Raw genomic sequence first — 12,798 nt, 5'->3', positions numbered from 1 at the left:
CATTCGGAATTCGTTGTGAAAGTTTGATTCATCAGACTCTACTGTGATAATCACATGCTTTCTCAAAACTAGAAAAGTTTCCAAGCACTGCAACCAACAGGTGTGTCTATCCTAATAAACTCTCTTCTCCTTCAAAACAGTGCAGCTGCTTGCAAACTGCCTGTTAGGAAAAGTCCCTGCAACACTTCTAATTACCAAACTGTGCCCATGAATAACTGCAGGGCAGGGAAGCCCAAGGTATCACAAGCTAAAAGCATGTGCAGGACTATTAACACCATTTTAGCACTAGCCTGTGCTCCAGTGCTCATAGACATCCCCCTGCACTGCTTAATTTACTCGTGCAGGAAAGCAACCATGGCCTGTGAACATCTACCTTTGCTGCTCACGTCTTAAAGGTAAGTGTTGAGATCCTTGCATCGTTCGAGGGTGGGAGGATAGTTATTTATAAGAAGATTGTAGTGATGTTGTTTCCGTTGCTTCCTCCAGAGTTGTTGATGTCACTCTTCCTGCCCTACTATCCCACAGACAAGGTACCACTAACCTATCTTTATCTAAGGGTGCACCTTAAGGAAAGAACAGTCATATATCTGTATTAGCGAAACACCTGCAGACATGTTAATTAGTCATCTTTAAGCTTCTCGCACAAATGAAGAATTGCTTGACATTAAGATTGAAATGTTGGTACCTGAAGTACTGCCTTTAAAGCACTGGCTATATTTGAATGTGTGTGTACATACATATACATAGGTATATCTGTATACAGATGTGTACGTATATATACCTGCACATACATACACATCTATATACGCACATATTTAGACAAACACTTGTGTTACTTGCAGTGGCCTTGATGGCTGCTTTTAGAACATGTACACTTTCAGATATCTACTTTTATTATGCTTTTGAGTAATACAGAAGTATATTATATCTAATTTTTTTTATAACCTGTTTCAAGCAAATAGCTCCTACAAGTACAAATTCCTTGTTTCCCTTGGACTGCTTTTGTTACTGATATAAGTTAACAAACCTCTGGGATGCATATATTTAAGGTCTACATCATTTCATGCATGATAGATGTTAACCACTTTATATAAAACAGAAAGCACTCAAATATTGTAACGATGAGCGCTGGCAGTGTAAGAACCTACACAACCTAGCACTAGCCATTATGTTTATCAATACAGTCAGACTGTGTTTCTTCTGCAGGATACAACAGTGTAAGCCTGAAGTTCACAATTAATTAGCAGATTTATGCTAATATAATAAACCTATCACAGACTATGAAAATCTTCTCATTCTCTGATATGCAGAAAAATGCACACATTTATAATGACTGATATGACTTCTAAAAATGCATTCAAAGCACAGGAATAAAAATATTTTTAAAATTAATTTTTCTTAGCTGAGATTCTATCACAAAGCCTGTGCTTACTTGGATGATAAGTAATGCTGGATTCAATGTGAAGGAAAAAAAATTAAAATATGACTTTGTCATTTTATACACATTGAAAAAATATCGGCATGTTGAATATCTATATGAGAAAATGACCCGCAACCAAACTAATAAAACTATTTATTATCAGCCCCCTGAGGAAAGACAAACTATGGGGTGAGCACAGTTAATTGAACAGGATCATAACCTGAACACTCCTACAATAATCAATGAGTAGCATCTCATTTGGGTAATGTAAACAGAGACCTTATTTTACAAACAGAGGTTTTTAAAGACGAGGTTAAAAATCTCATTCTGCAAGGAGCTGCCACTAAAATCACGTTTGCTCCAAAGAGAGTGTTCCATTTGTGTCTGTAGCAGGCTACTCTATTATTATTGTTTTCTTTCCCTTATGTACTGACAGCCACTAATCGCCTGCATCCAAATATCATGACTGAAGTCTACACTGCCAACACCTCAAATATTTAGCTTTGAAGATTAATGAACATCAGATTATATCCAGCCTTTAGGACAGGGACCAGGCTGAAAGTCAAAGAACTTTAGATTTGATTACACAAAAATTACCCAGCAAATTTATTGATTTGCTTCCAAGGCAAACAACAATCCTTGCAAGTACATATTTAACTTTATACTCCCAAGCAATCAGTCCTAAGCATATATAGACAGCTTCCGTTCACAAGTAATAAAAAATACACCATTGAGTGAGAGAACTGAAAAGAACTGGTACAAGATATCTACATCTAAAAGGACGCACACATGGGTATCCATAAGACTAACTTCTCATTTTTGTAAATTCTCCTATCTTCCTGGCTGCACTATTAATCAATGCAGTTAATATAGATATGAGAATTTAAATCAGGTGAAAGTATCATGTCAGTGTTAGGCATCATTCACACACCTACACATATATCCCTGTATTTATATAGGTACACATACATAATCCTATATATATTAATGCACACATACATGTCTGTACATGTGTATCTATTCCTGTATGTACGTAGATGCCTACTTCCTATGGGGATATATGACTCATTCAGTTCACAAACAAATTAGATTATAGCATTATAAATAACTGAACAAGAGACGACCATTTAATTTACAAGCTTTCTATCTGTTCTAATATCAAAAAAAGCATGTTTAGAATTTTATTTATAACACCATTAATACTCATGCAATTTTATACAATGCCAACTCAACATCTGCTCTTACAATTTTTCTGCAATCAGAATTTGTGATTTAATTTTTCACCTGCTGAAAAAAAAAAGTGCATGGAATACATCTGCTGTCTTTTTCTTTGTGGTCCCTCAAAGCAAATCCTATGCTTACTCTCTCAGCTTCTTAATTTTTCACTTCTCTCTATGGAAAGAAAATATTTGCAAAAGACAGATTCTACAGATTCAACGGAGCTTTACCTTGGGCAGTGAAATCGCACCTTGCTTTATCTCTCCTTACCAATGTTAATAAGAAGCCTCTCTCCTGGAAGTTTCTAATATTTTACAGCAGGAAAATGAGATTTTCCCCTCCTCTGAGCATCTCTAAGTGTATTTCAGAACTTTGCTTGTGTGCCTTTTTAATGGGCTTCAAAGTTATTTCAGTATTCAACAACTTTTGCTTAACACATCATAAAAGTAGGAAATAGGTTTTTTTAGGCAGTGGTTGGATAACAGTAGTGAATCACACTCAGTATGAGCCTTTGAAGTTACAAATAGGTAGGGATGTTTGCTTTTATGCACCTCCTTACAAATCTATTTTTTAATAACTGAAGGACCAAGTGAAAAGGTTGCAAAAAATCCAGCAACTTCAACACTTTTATTCTACTGCGTATCAGACAGATAACTTAACTAAGAACTTTCCACTCAAAATGAAGATGACTTGGTTGTGACTGGCTGGGCTTTAAGCAAGCGCTATCTTATCTACTGGGAAACCGGATTTAGCTTAACTTCAATTCCTAGAACAATACTGGAATAAATAGTCAAACAGATTATTCCCAAGCATCTAGAGAAAACATGAAAATATTAGAGCCAAGACCAATATATCAAGAGCAAATATCATCAAACCAGTCTTCTATTTAAGTTAGTAAATTCTTTCTCACTGTCATAGAACTTTCTTGTAAAGCATCAGGGAAGCATAGTTCACCTGCAACTATTGTTAGGTGAGCACAAATTGGTTAGGAAATTCTAGAGGGACATTGGGTATCAGTAGTTCACCGTCAGTATGGAAAAAGGTATATGATGAGGTTCCACAGGTGCTTGTCCTAGGCCCAGTTTACTATTTAGTATTTTCATTAAAGATCCAGATTACAGGATAGAAAAATGCTTTCTAAATGTTCAAATGATACCAAACTAGGAAGAGAAGAAAGTACGTTGAAGGGCAACGTCAGAATTCAAAACAATTTTGACAATTTCTGGAAACAGCCTACGAGACACAGGATGCTACTCAGTGTAAAAAGAAAACATATTGCATTTAGGCAGAACTAACTGGTGATCTCAGAATGGTGAGTAGAATAGCTAGTAAATAGTTCTTTAGAAAAGAATTGAGAGATTACTGAAGGTCATGAACTGAATATGAGTACGTAATTTATGCTGAAATAATGAAAGTAGATGTGATGCCTAAAAACACAAATGAAAAGACACTGTGCAAGAAAAGTAATCCTTACATTTTATTGATCATTGGTATGAACTAAAATTTTAAAACTGAATCCAGCTCTAGGTGTTGCAGACAATAAAGATATGGCAGCAGTTCAGATAGGAAAACAGTGTCAATGAGCAGTAGGCTAGAAAATATGAGGAAATATTAAAAAAGGTGTGATGTTTCAGCTTTTAGAGAACATGGGGAAAAAACAGGACAATAACCTTTCAATTAAAAAAAAAGACTGCAGGTTTTGTTTTACATCCAGATTTTTGCTGGGAAATTAGGCCTTCTTTCAAAACAAACACATTCTGTCAGAGATTTACTGGAATTGCACTATTCCCACAAAATATTTCAACTTCTGCGAATCTTCTTTTTTCTAAGAAAAGCCATTCTATTTGAGAAACCAGCCACAAGCTGAGCTCAAAGTTGGAATGGTTTCAACCCACAACGTCAAACTTAAACCCAAAAACACAATGACTACAAATCACATATATTTGAAGCAGTGGTTAGGCATCCAGTACACTTGGAAGATAGGTTGTATTCAGTTACTTGAGGCTCACTCACTGCTTGTCTTCCCACAACATGAAAGGATTTTATATAAACATAGGAAACCACCTTTTTTTATACGCAGACCACCATACACACACAAACCCCTTGCCGTGAAAGGTAATGTATGTTTTTAAACATGGAAACAAAGTTAATCTTGATACAAGAAAGTAATATTTTGTACAGTGAGAACAATCATTCACTGCAACAGCCTCCCCAGGGATGTGGTAGAGTCCCCATCACTGGAGGTTTTCAAGATGCAATTGAACAGGGTGCTAAACTAATCTCATCTAGGTCCCCTTTCCCATGAAAGGTTGGACCAGATGATCTTTCAAGGTCCCTTCGAGCCTGGGCTGTTCTATGATTCTAGCTACTTGTATTAATATCTTCTCTAGTTTCAGAGATTCACAGTTTAAGGATACAGATACAGGAATGGAGAAATAGAGCTTGTGGTAAGGTATAAATCTGAAGCAAACACCAATGTGGTAGTCACGTACAAACAAACAGGGTGTTTTTTTTCAGTCAAGAGAACCAGCAGGTAGTTTTATAAAAGAATACAAAAATACAGGCTGTTTTATCCAAGTGTAAATTGAAGGCAGGATTAAACTGAATTACGTGTTCATACTTCTTTTAAATCAGCCCAGTTTGTGTAACTACAGATGTCATCCTACTCAAACACCTGTGGCCTGAAGCAGCATTACCAGTCTCTTGTCAAAAACAAGCAAAAGGAAAGAAGGTCAAACCCAAAGAACCTTTGTGCTAAACAAATACTTCCTTTAAACTTCTGTTTTGTTTTTCATCTGATGGAGTACTTTCAACTGTAAACGGAACGTCAGAGGAAACAGGTCTATGAATAATTACAGACTTCTCTCTCTTCCTATTCACTGCTCCAAAAATTAAAATTTCAACAGTTTTAAAACTTCTTTTAAATTATGGTTGCAAATCAATTTAACATTGAAATACTGTGCCCTGTGATGAAACACAAATTGCCAAATATGACTGTCTCAGTGCTGATACAATGTAGCTTTATGATCTCAGCGACTTACCTTGTTCCTCATTGATGAAGCCCATATTTGCATGTGCTTGTGCCTCTCTTTTCCCACCATCAATTTTTATTAGTTGAGCAGTGTTAAAGCATTGCTCATAAAAGTAATCACTTAACCATTTGTCGTCAGGGTCATTGAAACAGTAGGCCAAGTTAAGCTGGTTATCGTACACCTCCTCATAACGCCCTTTAAAAACAAAAATTACAATCAAAATGTTAGATTATCATCAGCTTTCCGCAGTAACTATATAATGAAAATGAAGAGCTATTTGTATTTCCACCACTCAAATACCACCAAGTTCTCCTACGCGTCCACTCAAAGAAATATAAGGGGAAAATGATAACCTTACAAATTAGGCAGAAGTGAAAACTTTTTTTAGCAAAACCACAATAAATTACTTCCATTTCTGCATGCAAAACCAAAATTCAGTTCAATAAAACTGATGCAAAATCAGGATAAGACATTGGCTAGTCAAGAGAAAAAAGCTGGAGTGAGCAAAAAAAAAAAAAGCACACAGTCACTGCTGGAGAAGCATTAATCTGAGCTACTAAGACCCAAAAGGGCAACGAGAGCTTTTTCAGAAGAGGTCTAAGGTAGCAACTGCAGTGATTGAGACGAAGAACCAAACAGAACACTCTGCAAACACAATCCATTAATTCATACCATTTTAAACGTTCAAAGTAAGACTAACAAGAAAGGCTCTGAGTTTTCATGTATATTGCCAGTTTTAGTACCTTATCAGTGTTAGAAATTAAGGACAAATTGAAATTTTACACCTTGCCCTGAAAAAGACAGTTCACCAAGGTATTGCTCGCAGAACAAATGTGGAAAGCAGGGGAGACTCAAAGTCATAGATCTCCTTTATGATCTGAAGAAAAAAATCCACATTTAGTTCCCACTCTTTTATCATCTCAGACAGCTATATGAATAGACACTATCCTTAAAATTTATAAGAACACTGCAAGTCCCAAATCTAAGTAGCATTACAAAATTACCAACAAATATATTATTCACAATTTAAAATCACAGAATGAGAGCGTCTACAGAATTAGAGTTATTTCTCTCAGAAAAGCACCTTTAAAAAAAAAATTCCACAAAAAAAATCTCTGCATTATTCCAAAACTGTATTAATTTGGAGTAGAGACCTAAAACTTACCTGACAACTCTTTCTCTCAGAAAAGCACCTTTAAAAAAAAATTCCACAAAAAAAATCTCTGCATTATTCCAAAACTGTAGAGACCTAAAACTTACCCGACAACTCTTATCATACTGTTTGTCCCTAAGGGGGATTTGAAATATATATTCCCTACATGATGCTGAAGAATCTATGAGATAAAGTACAGCATGAACCTATATATTTCACAGCTAAATATATTGATGGCTAAACTAAATGAATTTGTTTTCCAAACTCTGCTCATGTCAGATGTAAACGGGAATAATTAGCTAAAATTCCACTACAGTCTTGGTTGGCTAGTTACCGTCTTGGTGGCTGTTAAATGAACGTAAGCGAAACAGCCGGTTCTTAAAAGAATTTTTTTGTAGTTGCGTAAAGAAGGAGTTAAGAACCACAAGTCTTGCAGCAGGTAAGAGATTGTTTGGTTAAGCTAGATGTGTGAACAGAACTGCTTTGCTTTTGGGAGTTCTGCAATTGGTACGCTTTGCTCAACAAAGACAGAAAAGGAGGAAAAGAAAGAAAGAAAGAAAGAAACAAACCTCTTACTCCTGGGTATGAAGCACCACACAAAAACGAACTGGGGAAAAAAACCTGATTTCAATACAGGCACGATCTCACTCAAAGTCCAGATCTTTTCTAAGTGTTTTAAAACTATGATATCGTATAAAAACACTTGGATCAAAAGATGCAGTTAAATTCTCTTCTGTTATCTGCAGGAAGAATCGGGGATAGTCCAACTTTCAAAAAGGACTAATTTCTCTACTATAAATTCTATCATCTATGAGTTGCTTGCATTGTTTGGAACAAACAGGAGCAATTACTCAAAAAAGTACTTCGAATGCATCCCTAAACCACACAAGAGAGTATTTCCTCATCCTCATCTCCAGTATGTTCTGTCTCAAAATTAAAAATTACAAATTACATATGGTCTAATAGGAAGTAATCTAAATCTCTCATCATTCTGTCTGTTGTCATGACTGAGTTCTTTGACTTCAGAACATCTTGATAAAGCTCTTCAGTGTGTTGCACAACACACTAAGAACTTTATTCTGTCTTCTGAAAAAATCCTGTTATCACCTAATCATGTCTGCAGTCGTCAAGAGGTTTATCTAGTATTTGTTTCTCATCCATTTTTATCTATCTTGATCATTTTGGAGAACATTGCCTGAATTTTCCTTGCTTAAAATTTTCAGAAATCAAGCCAGAATGTCTTTTCCCCCTTCTTGAACACTCTCTGATTTTGTCTTTTTATTTACAAATTCATTCCTCCTCTTTAATGGTAAACAATACTTTTTTGTTGCTTTTTCTTTTTTGTTTATTATTTTGCTTTCCTATTTAGTTTCTTAGAGTTCTCCCTCCATGAAGTGGTACCTCATATATCTACCTTTTTAGTAATTCCCATTAAAATGCTTTTTGAACCAGTTTGTTATATACATTTCCATTTCTAGTATTTTAAATAACATCCCTTCCAAGAAATAAGAATGTTTCACACTCTTTAGAATCTCCAAAATAGAAACACCCCAGAAATTACATCTAGATTATCATCTCATCATTTGTATCTAAGGTTTGATACCAAAACACCAGTTTAAGTTTAGAAATTTGGCTTTGAGAGGAATAATTATCAGTATAGAGACTTCCTGTGTTCCTAATCAGAACATTCTTCGTAGCTGCGAGTTTTCATGCCTCTTTTTCCCCCTCAAGGCTGAAAAATTACCTCTTGGGTACCCCTTCTTCAGAATATCTGGGAAGGTACATCATGTAAAACTTACTCGTACATTAGAAATTAAGACTACTTTGGTACAATAGCCTCATAAAAACTTCCATTCCAGTATCACTTGCAGAGATAACAGAACTGGTTTGGGCTTAATATACATATACCTATCTATCTGTGCGTTTGCACAAATATGTATGTAAGCATATCTATATATAAGTATAGATAAAAAAAGTGAAGCCATAGTTTGAATTCATCCAAACTAACAATTTAGATATAGATATGGGTTACCTAGGATCCCTTTACTCTCAAGTAAGAAAAGCAGATACTTCTTGGCTGTGATTTATCTCACCCAAACTTAAACATCTATTGCAGCACAAAGGAGCACTTTTAAAGATTATCTCAAAAGTAAAAGGCAGAGGTTCCCATGATGATTACAAGTACATAAACAAATAACCACACAAATGGAGAAATACAAAACCTAATTATAACCACTAACATAAAGATAACAATACACATTACATATATATCACAGTTAAGTGAAAATGAACTTAGAAGATACCAGAGGATACATACAAACCATTACAATAGAAAGATAATTGGATTGTCGTTGGGGTAGAACACCAGATACAGATTTGTTGCCTTTGAAATCTTTGCTACAAAGTATCGAGGCACTAATGCTACATAAAATTACGCAAATAACTTCAGGTAGTGCCCTACAAATCCCAAGAGACAGAACTGACCTGAGGCGGACTATTGCTACTGCCACGGCTTTGATTGAATGAACTTTAATGTGACCCTCTGATGACTATCCTGCCGGTGAATAACAATGAGAAGCACACACAGACAACCATTTCTCTCTAATTGTCTTGGACAGTGGCTGACCAGATATGCTGGTCATAAAATAAACCCCAAAAGACAGACTTCTAAAAGCTGTATTGTCTTCTGGATTCAAAGTCTGATTTACAAATGAAGAAATTCATTGAGATTATTCTGACAGTAGTAAAGCTAGCACATCAGACTTAGTAAAGGTGAACTTTTACCTCCCCAGGAGAAGAAAAATATTAGAATAGGTAAATACTCTCCTATAAAATCTCCCATAGGTAGTTCAGTTGTTAAAGCTTTGACCTCTCTGATTTTGTATAGTAAGTTCTGTACAACTGATAATAGAATACAAGTAGGCAAGTCATATTTATGTACCTGTTGGTACAAAAAAAAAAAAGTCATCTGCATCACTTATCAGACAGGGAATGAGGGCACTGGAGTGTGATATCGAATGAACAGAAAGAGAAGTCTGAATCACACAAGAAATTGTAAAACAGTTCCTGCAAGACAAATCCCTTTTTCTAAATAAGAAACAATTAAGAAAGCACACAGATAAAGGTTCAAAGGTCAATCCCATTAATCTTTCAAAAATTATATTAATTTCATAAAAAATTAGAAGCTAAATTCAGGTCTTCCAGAACATTTAAGTCACAGGATTGTGAGAATGCTGTAAAGATGAACATCTACCCAAAATGGCAGCTACACAAACAGAACTTGATGGAGTAGATGGTGAGGTCTGATAGTTCACAGTTTTGGACTTACTTGAAGATCTGAAGCAGGGCTAAGAACACATCTTACGGGCAATTATCCAACAGAACATTTTTTTCAACGCTGAATTACCAAACTGAAGGCAGTAATATTTCACAAAAATTAAGCAGAAAACAAATTAAAAGTCTTGCTATGTTGCAGTATTTTTTTAATAATATTTTAATACTTCTGGTTTTGCCAGAGAATTTAAATTACAGAAAACGAACTTCTTTCATTTTGAGCTGAACTTTTCAAAATATTTTATTTTCATTGTCCTTTGCAATGGAAAACAACTTTGAAATTGGGTGTCTATGCACAAAAGGAAAGTATCCCTATGAAACCTTGCTGAGATCTTATTGTTAAACAAACATTTAAAAACAAATATATCTCTTCAACTTGACCTTACGCATTTAACCCATACATTAAACCCATACAGTATTTCCTGCTTTGCATCAGGATCCCTTCAGGTGCCTCTCAACTGTCAATCCATAGTCCCCAACTGGCCCACTGAACAATACCTTTGTTTGCTCCTGGGCTCTTCTCAGGAACTATTCCCTTGATAAGCAGTGGTGTGCATGGAACAGAGGATCGCTCAAATCCACGGTCTGCATGTTTGTTGTGTTCAGCTAGACAACTACTAAGTGGTGCAACGCACAGGGATAGTGAGGTGGAGTTAGAGTCTGACAATCCCAACAGAGCTAAGATGGGAGAAAAGAAACATATAGCAGATCTGTAAGCTACACAAGCATGATTTAAGTACAACTGCTGCCACATCGGTATGATCTCCTTCGTGACAGGATGTAGTGGAAGAAGGGAAAAGAAGTACAGAAATGGTCTTCAGAGAATAGATGAAAACATCATGAAGAGACCCTGGCTTTGTATTTTCCTTGAAGAAGGAAAGAAAAAGGCGGCTGTTCTTGTTAATGGAAAATAAACCTTGTACTAATTTTTAAAATACAGGTATTGGAAAGAAAGTTTTCAACATCCATTTATGGTTCAATATTTTCCACTCAAAAACCCACCAGTCAGTCATTTGTTCCTGCCAGATGAAGGCCATATGGAAACTTTTCTACAGCTGGTAACACTCATCTTCCAGTTCAGTTAGTTGTTTTTAGCAAGTATGACTTGATTATAACTGACCATTCATTCTTGAAGACATATAAAGGAGTGGCATAAGACCAACTAAGTCACTAGAAGTAACTTTTGATGTCAGAATGAGACACCATTAATACTGGAAGTTTCATGTCTCTTTTGCCAGAGAAATCAATACCAGTGACTTAGTAGTAAGACAGCTGATGCTGTGAAGAATTCACACACAGAAAGATCCAGAAGGGAGGCTCTTGGGCCAAAAAAGAAGCATGAATGGTAATAGAATATGGTGCTGCAATCAGTTTATTTCCACCTGGATCCACACACGGCAAAGAATCAGTCCCATTTGCTTGTTAAGGACAATCATGCCTCTGCACCTACAAGTAGAGGACCATCCCATCATTCCTTTTTCCAGAAAGTTTATTCATAAGCTAAAACTCACACACAAATGAAGAAAGGTTGCTGGGGGTTAGCATGCTGACCCCATCAAGTTTCAGGCAGAGCCTCTGTTTTCTAGGTATGAGGCAGAGTGTACACAGAGCACACCCCTCCCAACACTGCTAGGTACGTGAGGGGAATATATTAAATGAAAATACAATCTATACAAAGATGCTAAGGAAACGGTCAGGATATAGTTCTGCCAAGTAAGGATAAAGCTATCTAATGATAATGATATAAGGCAATTAACTGGTAACCTGGGACACTGATTAAACTGGTAAATGGGGACTCCAAGCCATTGCAATGAAAACACACTATTGAAATTTTCTAAGAAATATTGCTTCTGTTTAAGTCACTGGTAGTTCTACAATTGGCTATCTTTTGAGAAGGCTTGCCTTCTTTCCTGGGCAAAATCACTTCACTTTTTGTAAGATAATTACAAAAATAATAAACTCTTCCATTGGTCTCTAGCATCTGCTGCATTTTTTCCTGTGATAAAATATTAAGTAAAGAACGGCAAACCTGCTTAGAAAATAAAAGTGTTCCTTTCCCCATCCCCCCAAAACCAAACAAAACTATGCCTCTGCCAAGCAAATATTAAAAGAGGTTTTGGTATGTTTATCCTTTTTCTTTTTTAATGCATAACCTCTTTCCATTTTTTTTTCCAAAACAGCATGGGTAATACGGTTATTGCAATATTTCTAGCCCAGCCTAAGGCGTAAGTGTGAAATCTTACAGAAAAGCTTTCCACTGTAAAATGCTAAACTGTTTCCAACCTTAAGTACATCAGACAAAGATTTTCCAGTGCAAACACATGAAATACTTACATTTTCTTCATATACTTTATGAAAAGTCATCTTTTACAACAACAACAAATGATAACTCATACTGTCAAAAGTTTTCTCTACACTGAAGTGAGGAAAAAAAGAGCCAAGTTAGCACTTCCTTCTAATTCTGTGTGTCTGATATTCTCTAGAACAAGGGTCAGCAGCCTGCAGCACATGCACAGATCCAGCATTTAGCACAAAGCACACCACAAAGGTTGTGTGGGGTCAGGAACCAGGAGCAGATGGAATCAATCTGAGAAAGGCAACAGCTTCCAGGTCTTAACTCCTACTCTCCACCAGCTGCCCCA

The 12,798-nt window shown here is 36.0% G+C and overlaps 1 protein-coding gene across 1 annotated transcript in view; it reads right to left on the bottom strand.

The window, feature by feature from the left end:
• TTC29 (tetratricopeptide repeat domain 29) overlaps positions 1 to 12,798 on the bottom strand; it is a gene marked incomplete at its 3' end in the record, with an annotated part of 83,606 nt that overhangs the window by 44,729 nt on the left and 26,079 nt on the right. Inside the window, exon 5 of the mRNA XM_009707780.1 lies at positions 5,680 to 5,865. Within this exon, the coding sequence (XP_009706082.1) occupies positions 5,680 to 5,865 (186 nt within the window). The remainder of the gene's footprint in view (positions 1 to 5,679; positions 5,866 to 12,798) is intronic.

This window comes from Cariama cristata, unplaced genomic scaffold (assembly GCF_000690535.1).
Source record: "Cariama cristata isolate BGI_N322 unplaced genomic scaffold, ASM69053v1 scaffold29, whole genome shotgun sequence".
Classification (NCBI taxonomy): Eukaryota; Metazoa; Chordata; class Aves; order Cariamiformes; family Cariamidae; genus Cariama; species Cariama cristata.
Note: the sequence above shows the minus strand (reverse complement) of the source record. Positions and strands in the feature narration are given on the sequence as shown.